This window comes from Halichondria panicea, chromosome 16 (genome assembly GCF_963675165.1).
Source record: "Halichondria panicea chromosome 16, odHalPani1.1, whole genome shotgun sequence".
Lineage (NCBI taxonomy): Eukaryota > Metazoa > Porifera > Demospongiae > Suberitida > Halichondriidae > Halichondria > Halichondria panicea.
The window spans coordinates 3,929,500-3,953,019 of NC_087392.1; the positions used below are offsets into that span (position 1 = coordinate 3,929,500).

At 40.7% G+C, this 23,520-nt stretch overlaps 2 protein-coding genes across 2 annotated transcripts; both read right to left on the minus strand.

The window, feature by feature from the left end:
• Positions 1–347: 347 nt before the first annotated feature.
• LOC135349652 (small G protein signaling modulator 1-like) lies at positions 348–13,249 on the minus strand. The gene is made up of 17 exons (XM_064548199.1): positions 13,006–13,249; positions 11,863–11,938; positions 11,496–11,769; positions 10,523–10,590; positions 10,388–10,472; positions 6,817–6,961; positions 6,121–6,233; positions 5,315–5,388; positions 4,970–5,136; positions 4,456–4,729; positions 4,074–4,228; positions 3,532–3,603; positions 2,662–3,071; positions 2,228–2,450; positions 1,574–1,685; positions 1,246–1,413; positions 348–637 (listed from the first exon to the last, which is right to left on the minus strand). The coding sequence occupies exons 1-17, from the start codon at positions 13,051–13,053 to the stop codon at positions 546–548; spliced, it is 2,556 nt and encodes an 851-aa protein (XP_064404269.1). The 5' UTR covers positions 13,054–13,249; the 3' UTR covers positions 348–545.
• A 188-nt stretch (positions 13,250–13,437) lies between these two features.
• Positions 13,438–23,461, minus strand: LOC135349651 (eukaryotic translation initiation factor 5B-like). The gene is made up of 21 exons (XM_064548198.1): positions 23,283–23,461; positions 23,088–23,204; positions 22,320–22,586; positions 21,543–21,945; positions 21,120–21,270; positions 20,906–21,001; positions 20,691–20,791; positions 20,542–20,622; positions 20,095–20,220; positions 19,261–19,479; positions 18,754–18,821; positions 18,470–18,611; positions 17,821–17,952; positions 17,362–17,544; positions 16,769–17,065; positions 16,207–16,338; positions 15,856–15,932; positions 15,381–15,513; positions 15,001–15,171; positions 14,339–14,497; positions 13,438–13,590 (listed from the first exon to the last, which is right to left on the minus strand). The coding sequence occupies exons 1-21, from the start codon at positions 23,321–23,323 to the stop codon at positions 13,483–13,485; spliced, it is 3,204 nt and encodes a 1,067-aa protein (XP_064404268.1). The 5' UTR covers positions 23,324–23,461; the 3' UTR covers positions 13,438–13,482.
• Between the last annotated feature and the right edge of the window lie 59 nt (positions 23,462–23,520).

Below are 23,520 nucleotides of genomic sequence, written 5' to 3' on the forward strand. Positions count from 1 at the left end.
AAATTTTTCAAGAATAGAATAATGGGCAAAATTTATCAGGGAGACAGTAAATGCATGATTGTACATAGCTATATGTGTGACTCTGCATGTGCTTGTGAGGTGATTTGCTAACGTACAAGCAGACATTCTGTTTCCAATATCAACAACTACTGCATGGACAGGTATATATATTTCCTGAATAGTAAATGATATGGAAGTACTGATCCTCCAAGGAAATGTACTGCTAACTACAATCACGTAGCAGCTATAGGTCCCACTTTGCAGTGAACTAAAGGACGATTGCACTGCATGCATGATACATGGCTACATGCAGTTTTTCTCTTTTCTCTACATGATTGTACATCATACTCGAAAAAAAAAGTTCTTAAAAACCAAAATATATGAGGGTAGAATGGCAGCAGCCTGATGGGTGAGGGCAGTATAAATACAGAGAGTATTATCATTATTAATTATGAGTTATCATATTCTAGTTTCTATGGTGGCACGACAAAAAATAATCATTCCAGATATTCCTTATATCCATTAAAAGAGGTGCTCCGGCTCCGCTAGTGAGCCAAGTCTTCTTGAAGTTTGCTGACCACCAGCATTGCAATTTTCAGAGTCTCAGCACAGTCGATTTCAAGCTTGGCTGAGTAACCTTTAAAAAAATTACAAATTATTAGTACACCCTATAAGTATATAATTATGCGTGCATACATAGAATTACAGTACGCAGCTTGGCCGGAATAGCGAGGTGGTTGTATTTCAGAAAATAGCCGCAGCAAAAAAACGGCCTAACCTCGAATCGAATGACCAATTTTGGGATTAATTCTGCTTTCTATATTTAAGTGCAGAGTAGACTCTCGCTATTCTGGCTCTCTAAAGTGCAAACTCGATATATACTGGCCTTTTGGTTTGGCACGGATTGCTAGCTATATGTTTACTGCACAAAACATCATATCCAGCCGTAATAAACGTGTAAATGAAAACCTAGTTTGGGGCAGCCAGTACAGGGAATAGCGAGTGGCCGCATTTCAGGGCGAGTTTTGCAGTAAACATAATTATATATAGCTAGATTGCCAGCAATCCGTGCCAAACCAAATGGCTGGTATGTCAGGTGGCCATACTTCAGAGAGCGAGAGTATCATCAGGTGAGGCATTCAAGGTAGCAAGTGGATGAATTTGGTTGCCATGAATTTAATGCATGCATGCTACGTAAATGTTGTTGTGATACAGCGTAATACTGAATCAGTTCAGAAAACTTACTGTTAAATAGGCTCAGAATATCCGAGGGGTTGAGATCAGCATCCAAAATGGCTGTTTTAAACTGAAGAAACACGGCTAGGGCAACAAACTCTTCAAAGTGTTTAGAGACTATCAGACCAGCTGACCACACACTCTCCCAAATTCGAAATATGCTATCATAAGAAAACTCTGTAAAGAAGATATTACAGATAAGTGCTGCACGGAGGTACAAATAGACACATGAGCTTGGTAATTGAATGGCATGTCACAATTCGGCTGTATGTGCCGTGCTTTATGCATGCAGAATCGTTAGTTGAGCAATTATATTTTACTCACTGATAAAACTCACCTCTTTTAAACAAGACTGCCAGCCAGCGGAAGCAGTACATACATAAAAGATCACGACTATCATTGTCTCTCGAGTGCTGAGTCAGGTGGTCATAATAGAGTGGCTCCATAACCTGTACACACATGTGGGTACAGTACAGTTAAGCCTCGATTATCCGAACACCTGGTGTCCACCCACCCAGATGGCTAAAATATTCGGATACCCAAATAATTCGAATAGCCTCTGCATTCATGCAAAATCAGCAAACAATGTCCAGAGCTTTTACAAATGTACTAGTCTTGGACATAATGCGTCAGTGGACAGAACAAGGTAGCAAACTATACTATTAGGCTAAGCTGAAGCGTTTGGCGTTTGCTATTAGAATCTAGCTTCATTCGGATAATCGAGAATTCAGATAATCGAGGGCTCAACTGTAACACATAAATGTTGTAAGTACAATACCGTATAAATGTTGTATGATACCGCATAAATGTATGTATGTTGTACAATACCGCATAAATGTTGTATGTACAATACCGTATAAATAAATTGGTCCATGCATGTACGTACATTAATTTTATTGGGTTGCTACCATGAGCACAAATCTGAAATTTTACCAAAATTAAACGTACATGCATGCATCAATGCATAATAATATAGTAAATAAAACTGTACCTGTAAAAGTGCCTGAACATTGGCCAAGCGAATATCAACGTTTTCCATTTGCTCCATCAATCTTAAGTAGCAAGCAAAAGTCAATGTCTCATCGTCCAGTATAATCAACAGGGGAGCCAGCAGATCGCACATTCCTTGACTGTAGCCGTCACTCAGGTGCTCCCATACGTACGTGCATATAATGTTACGGAGATTTAGCAGATTCTCAGGAGACTTAAAATACCTGCATAAGGCAGCAATTAAGGCAATCAATTGTCAGTACGTTATCAGTGCACTACTGTTATACAATGGAGCCTTCGGATAAATTCTTCTCTACTCTAAAAGAAAGTGCATGCGTGTTTCCATCCATTCTACAAAAAGTGATAGGGAGTTGTAACCTACATGTACATGCATACAATCAATCAATTTTGCTAGGATTGGCATTTCACATTTACCAATAGTTTCTATCACACCGAGGCACATCTTTATCAATAGCCTCCAGCTCTTCAATAAACGACAGTCCCTTGGCATCAAGCTCACTCCCAGAATCTACAAAATCACATGATACTAGTTGCTCGATATCATTCTCTAAATGTTTTGGTAACTGTGCTATGTCATCGGCCTCATTGCCTGAGGGTGCATGCATATCGTCAATGCAACGGGGAGACGGGGGTGGAGAAATAATGGACAAAGATGGGGAACTTTGCTGGGATTCGGTGCGAAGTTTCTGTTTCCGATGTGCTATCTCTACTCCTTTCCAGGCCTGGATAGACTTATTGTAAGAGCAGATAATGTTGGACAATATCTTTTCCCTCTCCTGCTCTGATGAGGTAATTGGGAATACCCCCAGCAGATATGGCCACACCTGAAGTAAAGCTGCATGAGATATGCATGGCGCACACATTTTGACTAGGCCCAGATAATGCTTTTTTTTTCACCCATTATTCTATTCTTTAATTCTTGAAAAATGTGCCTACTATTCTCTTAAAAATGTGACATAATAATTATAGACAAACTTAAGACGGAGACATACACAGCACGCAACTGACACACGAGATAATCATGACTCTCATGACTCTCATGCAGTGTTATATCTTGCTGACTTGAACTAATCCATAATATTCAACTTTAGCATTTTTTTGCCATGAAACGCCGTTATGCAAAACTTACTGTAATGATCTTTACCAAAAATGCTATTATTCTCTAGACACCTATTATGCTAACCTAATTTTGACACAAATGAATGCATTGTGAAGTCATTTGGATCATTGTACACTATATGTATTCTGATACTGCATGTACTTAGAAGACACACACATGCATACCTGTGATCGAATTTCATGTTCAATTCCAAGAAGATAAACAATAGTGAGTATGCTGTTCCACTTGTCCCTCCTCTGTGAAGGGAGTAACTACATTCACAGGGTGTCATACAGGATTTTGATGTAGAGGGGGGGAAATAAGGCACGCGGAGTGTGTCGCCGGCTAGGGAAACCCAGGGGCATACCCCCTGGAACATGTTTGGTGGTCTTAGGTGAATTCTGGTGGGTTTGGGGAGTTGCCTTTGCAGTCATACAACTAAGTACCTGAATGCAAATTTTAGGGGGGGGGGGTATTTGAGCCAGACGGGGTATATCCCCCCTCTGTATGACACCTTGATTCAATTAACAATAAAACTACAAACTACTAATCTGAATTCGAATAACCAATCTCACTAGGACAATGGGGTATTGTTACATGCACTCTGTTACACGTACAGTACTGTACATGTACAGAATCCAAATTATTGTGTTTAGCTTAAATATAATGGAGTCACAGGAAACGGACTACAATTCATAGTTACATTTCTACTGGGCTTACTACTCACATCTGATGGAGTAAGTTTACAGAAGTCCAACCACTCTTTCTCAGAAAGAGGAGTTTTCCTATTTACGACATCATCACCAAGCAGGAGGGGCGTGGGACTAACCAAATGAGAGAGCTTCTGGTGTACCTTGCGTAAGTATCGAGAGTGGGACAGCCCTGCCATTGAAATGAACACTCATAGTATACATAAATTTACATGCATTGCACGAAATGTACGCGCTGTACAACCATGCACGTAAGGTGTTCAAGCCGAGAAAATTCACAGATACAGTATACAATGCATAACAAAATAAGATAAAATGTGCAATGGAAGTAACAGTATGTCATGAAGCTTGTTCAGGACTATGCATGCATGGTACTTAGAATGCTACAATATCACTCACAGCTTTGGAAGCATCGAGCCTTTATGTGCCAGGACATATTGCACTTTCGAAAACTAGAGTGTCTTGCCACCTGTGTCAGCTTCTTAGCTGACAAGTCTTTCTCATACATGTGCATTATTCTGAATACATGTTTGCAATTCCTTGAATCATTGAGCCATGATTCGTCTTGATCATCAGAGCAACAGCTGAAAGGGGAAAATGGCTCACATTGTGACGTACTTGTACAGCTGGTGTAGCTGGAGAAGCAGTTTGAGAGAGGGGGAAACTTCTCACTCTGTAGAAGATATAGATTTGGGACTGAAACCGTCTCATTGACCAGTTTCAACTGTAGTAGAGATTTAATACGCACGTATTAAATGTGTGTACGTATGGTAACGGCATGTGCATACCCGCATTGTATGTACAGTCATGACAAGTAGATGTAAAGCCAATATTACTGCATGAAAAATCAGCCCAAATGACTCGACACTGAGAGATACTGAACGTAGCACTAGATGACTGACTTTGACCACACCTTATGTGTCTTGCTACGATATGTGAGAGGAGGGTCGAGACATCTCTGAGGGTAGCAGCTGTCTTCCAAACACTCCAGGAGGAGGACAACGGAGGAGTGGTGTGGGAAGAACAGAGTGGGTAGGGGAATACCGTCAGAGCCTATCAGAACCATCTCAGCCATATAACCTGGAGATTAAAGACACAACATCAAGTTGTCGAAATAACAGTTTCAAATGGTTAACTTCACTATACAAACAATTGCAGATATTTTGTACTGACAGTATATGTGTGTATGGGAAAGTCAACTTCTTACAAATACCAATACAAGTGGTTTAATTGGAAAATAGTACAAAATGTAACGGACCTTGAACTTTATGAATATGAATATGTGAAATGTCTTGTATTACATCCACGGCAATCACATGATCCCACAGTCCACTGAATGGGATAATGTTATGTAGGAGATCAAACTGTGCAGCACAGTAAATGTAGAATGAGCTGTAGCTAGCACAACATAATGAGGGATGATAAGTTTTAAAAACTAAATTAAAAATGAAAGCACCGCGGGTGCTGATGCCTCGGTGGATGTATCAAAGCTACATAACATAAAGCTACTCGTATTGCTAATATACACAGATATCATAATATTCTCACGGTAATTTTGCTGCATCTGGAAACTCAAATAATGGGAAATGATCGACCATGATTGATGCTAAAAAGGATGCCACAAGTGCAAAGTCTAAAAGCTAAAATTAATGGCTGCTGCATCAGTAGAGCCTTGCAGCTCTCTTCTCACTCTTGCAGCTACCAATAGCTAGCGTTCTAGTGCAGAGCTAACTGTACTAAGTAGAGTAGGAACACTCCATGGAAAAGTTTTGCAACGGACTCTTCTGAAAAGGCTGCAATCACATTCCAAGTAAACAAAACTAGGCATAACTCGAGAACGAAGTATTATTTTGCAAATCCACGAATCGTAATCCAAGAAAACATGACTAGAAACGTATAGAAACTCTTACTTGCACTTCATTGATCCTTGAGCAGCTGTAGCAGCTAGTCTACACAAACACAAACACACACACCACACTATGGGTAACCGTATACTTCGCTTGCGCATGCATACTGAGGCATAAAAACATACACTATTCACAATTATAATTGTTTGCATCTCACGTTTTGACATGAGCAGAGTCACTGAGCAGACAGTTTGGGATCCACCTTAGTTTTTGTATGCCTAATGTAAACTGTAGCGTTAGGTAGCCCCTGATGAGACTATCAACTCCGACCTGTGTGGAGCGAGGGTACATGTAGTATGCTGTGTTAGTACACATACATGACATTGTACACGTTGTTGGTGACTGTGCAGAGTTAACGTGACAATTCTTTTGAAATAATTATGCATACAGTATTTACTTGATTAAACGCCCATGGTAAAAGTTGTCTTTGTCAATAAACGCCCCTCTTAAATAATCGCCCATGTATGGGGCGTGGCACTGTGGGTGGAGTTCAATTAGCTCGTGGAACCAGCTGAAACAATGGCAGCATAGAATAAATAGATACTGTTTATAATGGCAGAGAGGACACAGAGGGAGAAACACCACTCCTACGACTTAAGATTGAAGTTGAGAGCTGTGGCAGCAGCCAAAAAGAGCATAATAACTGCTGATGAGCAAGAGTTTGAAGTAGACAAAACAATAAACGCCCGTTTCGAATAAGCGCCCATCTCGTTTAAACGCCCCCTCTATAGATGCTGCTAGGAAATAAACGCCCGGGCGTTTAATCAAGTAAATACAGTACTTCTATGCAACATTCTTAAAAAAGCACTTTTAAATTGACAAATATTTGGTATGTATACTCAATTTTACTCACCGGCTTGACTAAAATATTATTCTTTCCGAACAAACATTGAGACGAGTTGGATTGGTACAAGCTTTGAATATGTTGCCATGCTTTGTTCGTAGATGGCACTGACATTCCGTCCACAATATCTTTATCCAGTGAAACAGAAAGCACCCTAATGCACAGAGAAGTATATTAATTATATTGGGTTACACCCAGTAAGATAGTACATTCGTAGTTTGCGCTATAAATCAATGAGGTGATGATGCCTTGGTGGAAGCTTTACAACATGAAGCTACTAGATCTAATTTAATGCATTATGCATGTCAAGGTTAGACTCGCTGACCAGTCCAATCTAGGGATTGGGACTGGTCAACTGCCAATCAACGAGTTGTTCTCATTACTGAAATCGGTAATGACCAATCACAGTGCAGAAGCAATGTCATGTGACATATTTCTCCCACGTAATTCGTTGTAGTTGGGCTGGGTCTTATGTTGTGTTAGATAAACCACGGGACATAACCCACATTCACTGTAACTTTAGTCAACCGCACAAACCACAAGATGATGTCATACAACTAATTAAAATTCCACTAGAACAACTCGATGATTGGCAGCTGACCAGTGACTGTCCCAATCCCTAAGATGGACTGGCCAGCGAGTCTATGTCAAGGTGTCATACAGGGGGGAGGGGGAAGCTAGGGGGGATATCCCCCTAGCTTCAATTTCCTCCCCCTAAAATGTGCATTCAGGTACTAGTTGTATGACTGAGTGTCCATAGCTGGCAATTTTACATACTAACAGGGTACAGTATATTGAAAACAGTAGACCTTTTTTAAACAAAATTTTCTAGTTACTTTTAATATTTTCCCCCCTCTACTTCAAAATCCTGTATGACATCCTGCATATCCAGGGAATGGTGCAAAGGAGTGGAAAATAATCAACCATGATTATCACTGAGGATATCAAAACTTCAAAGTCCATATTAAAGGCTGTTATACTCTTACATGTATGAAACAGTGCAGCTTTGCAGCTATTACTTGCACCTGTATTGCAACGGTGGAGTATAGTTATATCTAATACACAAACACACTATACTGTACGTGTATAAGTATATACTTGCGCATACACGCACTGAGGCAAAATACCAAGAATACCAACATTAGGTTAGTGAAGGGAGCTACAATATTGCATTTTTGTTTGTTTGTCTATTGGAGCTCACAGTCACAGCCAGACCTACGGTACTTCCTAGGTTACACAGTCAAACGGCCAAGACCCGGAAGTTCAATGTAAATGCCATACACTTATTTAAGTATGCATTATGCATTACATCATTGGTTGAGTTAGTTTGAGAAAGAGGGTTGACTTCAAATGCTCTTACAGAAACCACACTACACTGTGTCAAAGAAGACAACTACATTTTAGTTGAGCGACTACTATAGAGTTATATTTTCGGTTCCGAAGCATTTGAAGCAGATCTGATCATTGTAAACTGTAAAGGTAAGGTTGTTACTTGTTGTAAGCTAACATTCATTTTGTTGCCATGTATATGAACAAAAAGTTATGGGAGATTGCAAACCAACATTATTTTGTGTATGGTTGATTGGCTGACTGCATAAAACTGCTGCATGTAACCATGAATTGTGTGTAATAGTGGTAGTATTAAATTCATTCTCATCAGTTGCAATTGTTCTATTAATCTTCCTCAGTGTTGACGTCCATCACCGCTGAAGCTTCGAAGATGTCCGCCATTTTAATATTGGTCCACATGTGAACATACACTGAGGATACCCATTATGCTCATTCCTCTAGTGTCTGGAGAAATCACAAAAAGATATTGTGTCATAACTATTCTATATGTATAGAGTCCAAGGTGTAGAGTCCAAATTAATGGCCATTTCACTGTGCCTCGTGTACAATAACAATGTGCCATAGTATATCATTGTGCGTTTCTTGTTGAAATCTTAATACTGCCGGGGCGAGACCTCTGTTGAATTCTAAAACAGAGAGTTCCTTTCTATTTATTACAGTAGACTCGCTATTTCGGCTCTCTAAAGTACGTCCACCTCCATATATATATATATATATATAATAATATATATACCGGCCATTTGACTTAATTGGCACGAATTGCTAGCTATAGATGTTAAACTCACCCTGAAATGTGGCCACTCACTATTCCGTATACTGGCCAGTACTGGCTGCCCCAAACTAGATTTTTATTACGTTTACTATGTTTGTTACAGCTGGAAATGATGTTTTGGGTGTGGTTTGGCTGATTGGGTTACACATAATTCATTCCTCGAAACAGAACCGCAAAATTAGTCATTAGAATCGAGATGAGGTCGTTCTTTTAGCCTCGGCTATTTTGAAATGAGTATACCCTCGCTATTCCAAGCTGCACTGTCCCAAGGGTGGCCGGATTAACGAAATAACCAGTATCATTCACAAGAACGGCTTACAATTTTGCATGTGTGTCACAACGTAATACCCTTTGATCAGTTGGAGTTTGAAGCCAAGCATACCTACATGTTTCTATGGCACTGTCTTGTAACTAGAAAGCACTACAGTTAACATACATTATATAGGTCATATTGGTGATATCAAGGCTCTGAATGACCTACCGGGCCGCTGTGACTCTAACACAGCTGCTTCTGGACAATCTCTTTACAGATTCTGTGTGCGATAATTGTTGTGGAAATGTATCATGAACATTACATATTGTTGTTTGGCCACAATCACTTCAGTTGTTTGTGAAATTACCCACAAAATGGGCAATATAAAGCATGCTGTATAATGAAGTGCAACAAAACAAATGTTGGTCAGTTGGATGCTTAGCTAATAGTCTAGTTATAATTATTCCAAATTTCAAGTCAACAGCAACTTCGGAATCGATTTTATAACGCTTAGTGTGGAGGTACGTCAAAACCACAAAATGTTAGTCAACATCCAAAAATGCCAACTGTGTGCTGATAGATGACTGTGTAGCTATCATTTTAGACTCTTTAGAAAGTATACATACTATAGAATATGAACAGCGTATCATCTTGGCATAAATAGTAGGTGCAAAGATAATATAGTAGGTAGAAGTCATTGCAAGTTTACAAGCTCAAAACCCCAAGCCAGATTGAGTGACAGGAAGCACTTCCTGTTTTTAATTACCTTGGCCGTTCGACTGTACACACCATCCTTCTGAAGTACCTAGAAGTCTCATTAGGTGTACACCTCGATGTATCCACAGGAATGTACATGAAGCTCGCTCACACGGGACTTAGGGGCTGTGGCTTTAGTTTTTGCTCACACGTAGGGTTGATAGTCAGTTGCATGCCCTAGCCCTCTCTTTATACATGTATACGCCCTTAAGCTTGTTAGTTGTTTTTTGTTAGTACACTGTACCATTGATTTTAGTATGCATGGGCATAGCTGGCTTCAATGGTGTGCATGTAATTATTGTATACCTCACCAAAACTTAGATGTATCATTTACATGTAATTTTGAATGAAACCGTATATGTATCTATGCCAACCACACTTCGTATAATGATGGAAACATTGCGAGATCGACATGCACTTTTCCCCAGTAATTGATCACACCTCCTTACTTTAAGTGTCTGCTGATCAGCTCGGACTGCGGTAGAGTGACGAGGTACCCGTATTTGGTGTTGTAACGAATGGAGCACGGCCCATCTGGAATGGGGTTAAAGGTCAATTAGGAGAACAAACTGGGTGAGACTCACCAAGGAGTATGAGGAAAATCTGACAGTATTCGGGATGACACAAGACAGAACTGGACTTGTAGTAAAGCCTGTGGGGATAAGCAAATGTGAGAAGGAACGGAAAATACTTCAACCCCACTATAAGCATTAAGGTACAGATACAGCTGGATAATTAATTATGAAGCTATAATTATGCTTACTTCAGTTGCAGTAAGTGTCAAGATGGTTCCTATTACAAGAAATTAAAAGCCTATATGGCTAACTAGTGTAATACGATACATGCAATGGTATGTGCATATACTCAGTCGTCCAGCGCTAAAGTGTAAATATGAAGTTGTGACAGCAAATTCCTCATACCTCATGTGCAAAGTGGCCATAACATGCACTGCTAAAACAGAATGATAACTTAATGAGCGGTAACGTAATGCTAACATCAAGATTAATGTTTCGGATTGGTAAACTAACACATATTTTTTTGAATGGCAAATTCCAAGATTCCTCTCACGCAAAAGTAATACAGTAGCCACTTGCACATTACACTGTTCTAGCAATGTAAGACACCCAGATTAATCATCGTGAACATAACTCCAGTATATATATCAGTCTACTGTTTTCAATAATTATACCCTGTTAGTATGTAAAACTGCCAGCTATGGACAGTCATACAACTAGTACCTGAATGCACATTTTAGGGGGAGGAAATTGAACCTAGGGGGGAATCCCCCCTAGCTTCCCCCTCCCCCCTGTATGACACCTTGACATAGACTCGCTGGCCTGAATTGGAGCTAGGGGGAAAGGGGATTATCCCCCCTAGCTCCAATTCCACCCCCCCCCCCTTTTTGCATTCAGGTACTAGTTGTATGACTGAGTGTCCATAGCTGGCAATTTTACACACTATAAACAGGGTATAACAGTTGACCATTTTTTAGCAACATTTTCTAGTTACTTTTCTTATTTCCCCCCTCTACTTGTATGACACCCTGTATATACCTACCTGGAGTTGGCCACTAGTTTCTCTAAAATAGCTGCCAATTTCCCCTCTAGTATAGCCATTCTTATCCACAGTATCTTCTTATCCACTGAGAAAGAGTCTCGAACACGAGCATAGTCATCCTCAATCTGGCTAGAGGGTCTGCAGCACTCAGTGTAAACATCTTGAGCTTCAGTACAACTACTGCTCAACTCTTGCAGAATCCTGAGCGATTTCGAGGGTACCATGGAAGCGAACCGGCATTTAATACGGTAGGAGAGTATGTCCTCGACAGAAACTGCACAGAGAGGGCCACATGTACAACACTATTATAGCATTGAAACCGGAAAACATACAGACTGCCTTTCCCGATTGGTATACAAGGACTAACCACAGAATGAGCTGAAGGTAGGGTGTGCCCAGAAGATGGCCTTCTTAGAGACAGCAAGCTCCAGCAATTTATTGGTCTGTACAGGGCAGGGCAACATAACAGTAAATTTTGGGGTTCAAAATCGGTTAACTATGGTGAGTACCGTAAAGCGGGTAATTTTCGTACGAACTACCCATTTAAATTCGTATTTTAAATGTTCGTACAGCTTCAGGATAGTGGCATGAACCTATTGTGCCAGAAAAATTTTGCAGTTTTAATTTTCATATATAACCTATATTATAGGTGCTCTATTTCCACCATACAAAAATAACCCGCTACACGACTAGAAAGTAAATTCAAAATGGTGCTACATGTTGCAATTTTTGATCGTAAACAAGATGCACATCAAGTATGCATGATATCAGATGTTCAACGGAAATCGAGCGACGGAAACAATTAGAATTCTATCCTCAATCAAGATCTATGGTTCCCTAGCCCTAGCTAGCCTGCCTCCATAACATTTGAAGGTAGATAATAATTATTGTATCTATGCAACAAAGTTGATAGAACCATAGATAGAGCAAAGAGGGATTGGCAACAAAATCGACCTCAAATAACCATCCGTGTTTCCCCGGCGTTACTCGAGGCTGTCTACTTCAACATAGGAAGACAGCCTCGAGTAAAGCACAGGCTGGGAATGGTTGAGGAGACAACTGATTGTCTTACTGTCAGTATAACAATCCTGCTGCTGATTTTAGACTTCATTTCCATGCTTGAGGCTATATGTGATCCAGGACACTACTTAGTTACACAATCTTAGCTATAATTATTATAGGTGCTATTGGTACATAGCCATAAAAAAACGGTGAAAAAAGCGCTATGTACTGCTAGCTCTTTCTAAACAATCTAGAAAAAATTTTGGGAATTTCCACATAATACACATCATCAAGAAGCATGCATGGAAATGAAGTTTTGGGGGGTCTTAGAAAGCTCTGTGTAAGGCCTCAAACATAAAAAAAGTGTTTCGCGGCGTTACGGTGGGGGACAACATGCATCGTTTCAGGATTAAGCCACACCCCCTGCACAAAAGTCTATGTTTTAACTTCCTTTGCCAATCCCTCTCTTCTTTATCTATGATAGAACACAATGTTCTTGAAAACCCACCTCTGCCTTGCATTGTTGGATCAGCTCTTCATTGTGTTTTCCAGCCATAGCCACTATATGCAACTTGACTGCATTCCTCACTCAAGCTTTTGAGCTATCTACTAGTACAGACCATACATGTTTAATATCCCCTGGATGGAAACTTATCATATAGACGTAGACGTAGACGGTGCACTGGCCTTGGGAAGCATGCATGAACTTTTGAGATCGAGGGGGCCCCCGGCCGTGCTTTGTCACCACGCCCCCTTCACAGATATTCACAACTAGTCGATTAATTTTTAGATAACTACTGAAAATCCTGCATGAAACCATAGAACTCTTCAATCTATGATGAAACACACTGTGGATGCAGCATTTCCTGCCCAAATAAAAGGTTATCTTTCTAAAATGGTCTTGATACTAGTACAGTACCCGTACCCAGACAGCTTCCCAGTTAATAGCTGAATAATCATATTTTATAAGTTTGTGAAAATCAATTCAGAGAACTCCAAACGTTTTCTTGAGTTCAATTAAAAGTTGCCAGTCATTGGCATGCATGTCTTCTCTGAAATAGTTCTTCACGGCATCAATACTCTCACGGCTGATCTACAGGGGCAATAAAACAAAGAAGGACATTAATAATCATGATGGACTCGAACGCTAAAAGGCAAGCAGTGGCTAGGCCCTGAATAATTGGGAATAATAGAGGCAACAATGTCCATTTTTGGTACAGATCATTACATTAAGTTTTGCATAACGATGTTCTCATGGCAAAAAATGGCTGAAGGTGATATGGTCAAAGTCAACAAGATAACACTGAGAATCATGATAATTATATTAATTATGTCTTGTGTCAGTTGTATGCTGCTGTGTTTATGTCTACGTTTTAATGATCACATTTTTGGGGAATAATCGGATTATTTATGAGGCACATTTTTCAAGAATTAAAGAATAGAATAATGGATGAAAAGAAAAGCATAATTTATCAGGGCCTAGAGCAGTCGGTACGAAAATCATACTGGCACAAGTAAGCCATGCAAGAACTATAAAAGAATGCGGCTGAAGGCCCGGACACTGGTATAGATTAGTTGATTAATTCACATGTATATTTATATAATTTATGCAGAGTGCCAAATTTTCGAGAACCATAATAATTATACTTTGCAGATTCCTCAAAATAAACACTTAATTTACCATTATTTTTGAGGATTGCCCCTTTACACTACTGGGAGTGCACAATTTCGAGATTTAGGAATAATGTGCCTTGAAAATTTGGCACTACACCTGTCACCATGTATATATACGGCAACAAAAACACACCCTCTGGATGTACATTTTTTTGTACTGTACGTACCTTACTGACAAGAGTGTCAGTGTGGTCAAAGTGTCTCCCATAGAGACGTGGAGCATCCCCCGTGCACTCTATTCTGATGCACACCTCCACCCCCTGTCTGGCCACCTCCACACTCTTGTGGTTCACCTCCAGGCTAGTCACCACACCAATGTCTGTAAACTGTAAGGACAAGAATAGGAAAGGGGGCATTAAAGTTTGCACTATTGACATAAGAGCATATCACTCTCAACCAAGTAATCCACAGGTTGTATGAAGCTTCATAGAAAAGAATTATGCACAGTTGAGTTAAAATCTCAACTGTATTATTTGTTTTGGAGGTTTCTATGGGATTTAGAGGCCCAACTGTACTGATTTAGTGTCCCAAGCGTTGTGAGGGTACTACAAGTGGCTGTGGGCTTCTAAATCACATGGACTAGTAGTGCGCATACACAAACCTTGCCTCGCGGCTTGAATACAATACAAAAAGCTTACTTCGCTTGACAACGGAATACTAAGTAAGTAGCAGGTATACGAAGTCCCATAGTATTATATAACTATACAGTCATGTACCTCCTCTGAGGCACATTTTCCATGTGTACTTCCCCTACATGTAGATTTTATCATAACTAGTGTCTAAGATGTATTATTGTTGTGGTACTGTGCTATGACACTGCGTAACTCACATTTTTGCTTGGCACAGTGAGGGGAGTGCCTGGTCTGATAACACCCGCCTCCACAACCACACCCACTACAATTGGGTCTCGGGTGTTGAACACACATTCAGGTAAGATTCTTAGCTTGCAAGGGAACACGGCAACGTTATCAAATTCCTTTCTCTTCCGGTCCCGATATTCCTACAGCACAAGATTGTATCATGTCATGTTAATCAGATTAGTGCGTCAAAACAAATCAAATCTTGAGTCAGCAGTCGCGTAGTGCCTAGCGTTACTTAGTACACTAGGAAGGTTGAGGACTAAAGACGTCTAAGTATAAAAGGTAACTGCATGGCGTTGAGAAATACGAACGGTACGCTAAAGATTTTATCCCTCCAATCAGTAACTACCTGTCTATGTTTGAGGAAGGCATCAAACAAGTGATAGATGATGTCAGCCGTGAATATCTTGACACCCAAACCATCTGCCATTTCCTGTGCTTCTCGCTCCACTTTGACGTCAAACGCCAAGATGACTGCCCACCTGTGAGTGGGTTGGAGGGGTGATCAGCTACATGTAGTGTGCTTACATATACAAGGAGATCAAAGTGTGAGTACACGCATAATTATCTGGTTTTACATATACCGTTGAGGACATACATTTAACGTGTACAATCGGAATAGGTTTTCTCTACTGCATGCTTAAGATTGGGTGACAATAATGTACTAGCGATTGAAACAACACAAGTCAAGACCTCATGCCCTTATAATTACATTGGTGTCTTTGTGTATACACTTACAGATCTATACTACATGTTAAGCGCAGTTAACTTGTAAACATGTACAGTATAATATGCATAATTATTATGCTGCATGCAGCACTCACTGGCTGTCGTGCTCCAGCATGACAGAGGACTTCATCACGTCTCGTTTATGTACGGGCCCAATGTTCACACCACAGTACTGCAGTCAATACAATTATGAATCTGTTATACATGTAAATGCATACTGTAACAGTACATGTAGATGTAGATGCATACAGTTACATGACTAATTGTACTGTAAACATAAGTAATCAAATGAAAGCTGTTAATTAATTATAATAGCAGAAGGAGAAACACATAATTATATTATTATTAACTCATTTATACAACATGCATACAGTACATTCCGATCTCACGCACATTTTTTCGAAACTCAATATAGTTCCATCACTCGTATAATTTATAATCCATACCGGTATTTTAGACTGTTTGAGAAACTCTAACAGAGCCTCCAGTGATCCGAGAGTGGAGGCCTGCACATACACACCTCTCTCTTGCAGCTTGATAGCACTCAGAGCAGACTTGAACGCCCGACTAGCCTCATCCTGATAGAGGCACACAAGTCAATAGGGTGTATGCTATTATAGCTTAATTTCACTAGTGCATGATTACGATAATAATTGTATAATAATAATTATTACCGTATTACTAGAATGTTTTGCGAGCATCAAACATTTGCAAATTTTGCGAGGGTTGATCAATTCGCAACAATTAAATCCGCAAAACCTAAATTATTACTAGTAGATACACCCGATCCTTTCTAGAATGCAATAGTTAGATCGCAAAGGGTCAAATTATCTACTGATTTGGCTCATTCGCAAAGGTTTTTCACCCGCAAAATATTCTAGTAATACGGTAACCGATTATAGCCTCACTTCGCTCAAAATTATTTCCCCTGGGCCAGTTGCCTGGTTGGTAAGCTCAGTACACAATGTATAACGGTTTTCAATTCCACCTCCTCACACGTACACACACCTTGAGTACATCCACCTCATCCTGCTGATGGGCGACAAGTAGGGGGGTCCCTGCTACTGTCTTATCCAGCTCCCCCTTAGCCGTGATTTTAACCCCCTGAGCAGCAATCACTTTCGAGGGGGTTAGGTAGGCATTTTTAACCCTCAGCTCCCTCAGAGGTTGTGGCATGAGCAGAGCCCTGATAGTGGTAACGAACGGTCCGTCGATCCCTGTGAGTATGATAGTATCCCCTTCCTTCAGCTCTCCGTTACGGAGGATGACGTCCACTGTTGTGCCCAGTCCACTGATCACTTTCACCTGTACAATTCATTTCACATGATTAGGTACGTAAATACATTGTAGGTTTAAAATATCTGTATCTGTTACTACTGGGTGAATACGAAATTTTACCGGTGTAAATGTACATGTACATCGGAAATGATATTGGTGTATATTTCATACTACATGTATATGCTGTGCAAATCACAAATTTGAGGGTATTATAATCAATTCAAGCACTGTACAATAATTATATAACATGTACGTACATGTACATGTCAATTGTGCAATGTACAGTTATGTGCACTACATGGTATGGATCAGGTTATTGGTACCTCCATAACGACAGCCTCGACCTCCCTGGAAAGCATGAGCTGTTTGGAGAGCAGTTTCTGAGAATAGGTGACCACCAGAGCAATGAGGTCCCCCATCCCGTCACCAGTTATGGCTGAGGTGGGTACCATGGGGAGGTACTCACTGAAGTCAACCTTCTCCCAAAACAACGCCACATTCAATTCCTGTCAGCATGGGTAAACGTGTGAGTGAGTATCAAGATTCCCAATGTAGAGAGGAAAATCCTATGATAAATTTCTCTGTAAATCAAAACTCTACTTCTTTCAGTACTTTTTAACCTCCCACTAAAGGAAAGACTTTATACAAAGGCTGCTAGCAAATTCTCCTTTGGTTCAACGTACACATAGACACTGTATTGAATATTACATACATGTACAGCATGCTCATGAAACACTAGTATTGCAAGTGAGCATCATAATTATGTCACCGAAAAAACTCACCTTCTCAGCAAACTGCCTGACAGCCACCTTGACCATCTCGTCGAACTGGTCCCTGGTGTTGGTCTTCTGTCTCTTGAGGGTCTCCCTCACTCCAGAGTTAGGGTTGCGTTGCCAGTCAAACAGACGGTCAATCTGTGTGGTGCGAAATTTTACTTTAATGCTAGACTCATTACCCAAAAAGCTACTAAATGGCTTATCTTGACATATCCGTGGTATTTTTAATTAAGGCATCAATACACTCAAACATTAAAAGAAGCCAAAACCTAAGGTTGGCAATTAAGGGTCAACCTCCCTAAGAGCGGTGTGTTACTGCTTATTTTTATCGCAAAGCAAATAATTTTCGGGGGACAGAAATAATGTTTGCGTGGTTTTCGTGGTTGAAACCCCGAGCACAAATATTTTACCCACAAATGTGTCAATCATTGACCACATTTACCTGCAACCACGACATTATAACCCACGACTGCATGACTAAATATTGCTCAACCACGAATGTTTTGACCCCCGGAAATTACCCTCTGTACGGTATGTGCATGTACAGTACTACGTAACATCTATTACACACGACACACTATAAAACAACTATTCAAATGTAGTTATAATTATTAGCCAGATGAAGTCAATATAATGAATGGTGTGACGTGTTCACCTTATTGAGGGCTATAATGAACGGGGTCCTTCCCTTCATGAGGATGTTGATTGACTCCAGTGTTTGTGGCTCTAGACCGTGCATCAGGTCTACCACTAGGACTGCTATGTCACACAGTGAAGACCCTCGGGTGCGAAGGTTGCTAGGGGTTAAATGCAATAGTATGGTTTAGAGAAATCCACATTTTTTATGTGAGTTTTATGAGCTATAGTGTGCATGCATGTAAACACATAATTCTAACAACGATTCATAATTATGTACGCAAGCAAAGACAGTTTAAGTACCTGAAAGACTCGTGACCAGGAGTGTCGATGATGAGCAGCCCAGGAAGTTGAATAGTCACTTTCGAAAACTATGGAGTATCAATAATTATAATTACATTAAAAGAGGACAGCACTGAAAATAATGTCATGCTTGCATGAGTACACCGTCTGATTCGCTACCAGAGAGTACATGTACATGCGTGTGACTATAATTATTACTATTGTCTAAGAGCCTAATCTATTCCAAATCAATGCTTTCATAATATACACTATAGTATATGGAACTCTATGTTACTGCAAATGCTCTGGGCACAGTTAATATAAAACTGCACAATTTACAGTAACTATTTTTGTCCTAACAGTCTACTCATTACGTGGAAGTTAATGAAAATTCTGAGCACAGCTACTAAACGACAAAGAGGTATGTATGTGAAGTTACACGGTTAGATAAGGTTTCGTCTACTTACGCGTGCCACGTCATATGACATGGATACAGTTTAGCTGCACTGTACATCCATGTAAATCTACCTCTTTTAGCATCTTGGTCTGCTCTCGAATGGCATCCTGGGGTACGAAGGTGGCCCCTATCTGCTGGGTAATGCCACCCGCCTCTCCATCCTGGACGTGGGTCTTCCTTATCTTGTCCAAAATCTTTGTTTTCCCTGTGTCGACATGACCGAGGACACACACCACAGGAGAGCGTAGAGTCTCTTCAGTGCGGGCAGCCTCAGCATCAATACGCCGGTTCTAGGGAGGGGGCAGAAGTGCGGGAATCTTATTATCATGATAGTACCAGGGTTCATTAGAATGGACCTACAAGTACGTGTATATATACGTATAGTGTACATATAAACCAGTGGCGGATTTAGACAGGTTCCAAGGGTTACATAATTGAACCGCACTTTTGCAATTTTTTATGGCTTTTTGTTGTTGGTGAGTGAGCAATTTTAGAGTCAAACTACACCACATAACTAGCTAACCCTATCGTTTGTCTTGTAGCTTAGCCAAATATTTCTATCACCCAGAAAAGAATGAACAGGGTAAGCTAAGCTTCTAGCCAGAACAATTGTGACAGGAAATGATGCAAATACTTAATGATGTATGAGATCAGAAGTGGTTAACCTAAAAAATTTCGCGCTGCGTTGCTCATAATAATTTCTATTTCCTGGATCCGCCATTGTGCACTGTTAAAACTTTCCCAGGGTTGTATCTAAAGGGGAAGGCATGGGATACTTCCTCCCTAAACATTTAACTTCCCAGTATACAATTTTACTAGTAGGATGTTAGCGCATACGCAAAGAGTGTGTGTGCATGCATGCTATAGTGATTCGAAGGTGTGTATACACATCGTCATAAATGTACATGTATTCTTCTCTTTGCCCTGTCGTACGGTGAGAAATCAGCTTCATCCTCTCCGTCGTCACTGTCTTCAGAGGAGGTGCTTTCTGACTCCGCCCCACTATCATCCTCGGAGGAGACGTCCACTACCTGCATAGGGTCGCAACCTCACATCACACATGAGCTTCAATATTGTTACACGTACAGTGTCGTGTAAATTCATTAAGGGGACTGTAAGGGATGGCTATTTAGATGCCATCATTTGCAATCACTATTGAAAAATACGTCCTGCACTTTAGAGGCCATTAATTATATTTACGACACCAAGCATGTACGCTTAAAATATCATGTATTTCTTTTTTAACTAAAATTTCTGACATCCCTTACACCCTCTACCCCAAGACTAATAACTCAATCTTCCTCAACAACATACACAGGGCCACATCCTCCCACACCACACACACAACATACACTTTCTGGTTGTTCCTCAACGTCGTCGCTCTCAGACTCGTCAGTTTTCAAGTCCTCCCAGGTATCTAGAATGTCGTCATCCTGTGTGTGTGTGGGGAGGGGGGGTGGTGAGGGGTGGTGAGGGGGAGTGTGGGGAGTGTACTACTTACATCCTCTTCTGCTTCAACTGGTGCTGACTCAGCACGATCTTCCGTGGCCACACTTTTGGTTAGAGGAATTTCTGCTGGTTCAACAGTTTTCTCTTCAGTACCTACATGAGTAAGTACATGTACATCATTAAACTCATCTGCAAGATACTTAACACTACAAAACACAAGATACATTATCCAACTTGATGTGTGCACACACACATGGAAACACTCACTGTCAAGTTGGATCTTGGTTTTCTTGTTCCTCTGCCTGCTGCCGTAGACCACTTTTTTCTTCTCTCCAACGTCACTCTTGTCAGGAAGTTCAATGCCTGAATGTGTAACATAAAAGTACATGTATAACAGGATACAGGCTCCAGTAACTACGGCAATACATGTACATCCCTCAAAACATGTGATAAATCACCCCCTCCCAACCCGTCCACTAACCTTGCTCCTTGAGTAAGGCCAGTCTTGCCTGTCGCAGTGCCTCAGCTTCTTTCTCCTTCTTGGTGACTGGCTTGCCTTCCAATTTACGTCGTTGCTTCTTCTCTCGCTCCTTCTGCTTCAGGCGTTCCTTACGTTCTTGCTCCAGTCGAAGCTGAGAAAGAGAGGACCTTTGCTTAAGTAAACCCATTTAAATTCATTGTACATGTAGAATGAACTCTGTCTATTGTAGAATGTAGAGCAATCCAATACATGTACAGTGCACAAAAGATACATGATCCAGTTACAATAATCTATACATACACACATGGGGTTAGAAATGATCTGCAACGTGAGGAGTGAGGGTCTTGACTGGCCTACCCTTTACTACTTGTAAAGATGCGTGGATGCACACTTTATATACAATTATGATCATATTCAATTCACCTTTTCCAGTATTCTCTGCTCTCGTTCTTCTTCTTCCTTCTGTAGACGTAGAAGTTCTTCCTGTCGCAGTCTCTCCTCCTCTTCCCGAGCAGCCTGCAGTTTCTTTATCATGCCAACTGGCACTCCCTTACCAGGACGCTTGACTGGCTTCTTCTCTTCTTCTTTGGCTTTCTTCTTTTTCTTCTTCTTCTTGGCTACCTCCTCTTCTCCGCCATCATCACCACCCTCACCCGTCACACTTGCTCCACCACCAGACGCCTCCGAGGTCTTGTCTGGTTGTATACTTGTCGCCTTGCTCGTCTCTGTTATAGACAATTCCACAGGTTTCTTTTCGGCAGGGGGTGTGCTAGCAGTTGCAGATGAGGCAAGAGGTTCAGATTCTCCCGCAGCTTCCAAGCCAGCACTGTAAGGAGAGAAAAAGGAGCTTTGTATTTGGTATGGGATTTGTATGGTTAATTACATAAGTAGGTGACTGTATGTAATAGATACAGGATCAGACCGAGTGTTTTATAAAACATGTAGGCACAAGCACGATCGAGGGTGAGTTGCCTGTATATTTAAATAGAACACAGGATTCTCATGCTATACATGTACATGCATGTGTTTCATATCACGATGGCGGACCCCTTACCAAATCATGCCTCAAGGCTACGCGTCCGTGTATATAACGGAAGGGACTGTATGACTTTTATTATACCCTTGTTTCCTTGACAACGTGATATAAAATAATTTACTGTACATGTAGATGGGATTGTTACAACAAACACGACAACTTACTCAATTCGTCCCTTCTTTTTCTTTTTCTTAGCCTTCTTTGAAAGTCTCTCACTGCCATTTTCATTAACATCGATTTTGCCAATCTCAGATGATGCCTGCTCTCCGTCAATCTTGTCTGCAGTCGCCTCTCCTGTTTTAGCCGTGGCTGTTGATTGACCTTTGCTTTTGTTTGGTGCCGGTTGGTCACCTTCAACGTTTTCAATTACAGGGGGTGGTTTTTCTCCCTTCAGAATCTCCGCCTCCATAGCCTCTAGGTCTTCATCATCACTGAGAAGAGAAATAGAATAATTATGACTACTAAAGTGTTGTTGAAAAGTTAGTGGCGGACATGTCATAACCCTGTTGTATATGTAAATGAGCCGGTGTATGTGCTGATTTGAAAAATACGAATAGGACAATCCTAAAGTACCATTCAAGCTTTGGATGACAATCGATACTCTCCAATAAATTCCATTCAAAAATCTAAAACGTACTGTATGACATTGTGCTGGCCAATTATTGTGCAGTCAATCGGCCAACAAAAGGTATGTATGATGACTAGAGTTCTCTCCAGTGCACTGCATTTCATACGAGCTACCTATTTAATATTTGTACCCAGGTGAGTACATGTGTAACTGGAAAATTTGGCAAGTATTATATTTGGCGAATGAGCCATGTGAACCGACTTTGCATTTTTTAATTGGCGTCTCAGGCGTGGCTACTACAGCAATGATATTGCGTCCACCAGATAACTTTAATTTGGCAGTGCTATCTTCGCCGGTATCTTACAGATCAGCGAATCCTTTCTTCTTCTTTTTCCCCTTCTTTCCACCAGTGGGAACAGTTACCACTGGCTCAGTACCCTCCCCCGTCACAGCACCAGCCTCCAACTGAGCCTCCCAGTCCCTAAACACAACATTCAGTATTAATAGCTGAGTAAACCTAGCTATTAACAAACTGTTGTACAGCAGCAGATACACTTACTGGTCTGGCTCAGATCTGCTTTTCTTTTTCTTTCCACCCATTGTCTCAGTTGTTGTTGAGAGGAAATTATCATAAGATCTAAAAATAAATATTCTATAGCTAGCTAGCTAGATTGAAAAAGGGTCTTGCCTCTCCGGGAACCATGTGGGAATGTTTACACTTGTGGTAAAGAGTGTCGAATATTTGAGCTAAATCTAATCTAACCATTTTTCTTTGTTATTTTAGTGACCTTGTACCA

What these genes read in the sequence shown, in the direction of transcription:
- LOC135349652 (XM_064548199.1), bottom strand. Translation starts at nt 13,053, where the DNA reads ATGGCTGGAAAACACAATGAAGAGCTGATCCAACAATGCAAGGCAGAG. An exon ending in CGGTGTGATAGAAACTATTG is followed by an intron (nt 2,451 to 2,661) that starts GTAAATGTGAAA and finishes TGCCTTATGCAG; the next exon opens with GTATTTTAAGTCTCCTGAGA. An exon ending in TATTCTGAGCCTATTTAACA is followed by an intron (nt 638 to 1,245) that starts GTAAGTTTTCTG and finishes ATTTTTTTAAAG; the next exon opens with GTTACTCAGCCAAGCTTGAA.
- LOC135349651 (XM_064548198.1), bottom strand. Translation starts at nt 23,323, where the DNA reads ATGGGTGGAAAGAAAAAGAAAAGCAGATCTGAGCCAGACCA. An exon ending in CCTGGTCACGAGTCTTTCAG is followed by an intron (nt 18,612 to 18,753) that starts GTACTTAAACTG and finishes TTTAACCCCTAG; the next exon opens with CAACCTTCGCACCCGAGGGT. An exon ending in ATGAGGTGGATGTACTCAAG is followed by an intron (nt 16,339 to 16,768) that starts GTGTGTGTACGT and finishes TGCCTCTATCAG; the next exon opens with GATGAGGCTAGTCGGGCGTT.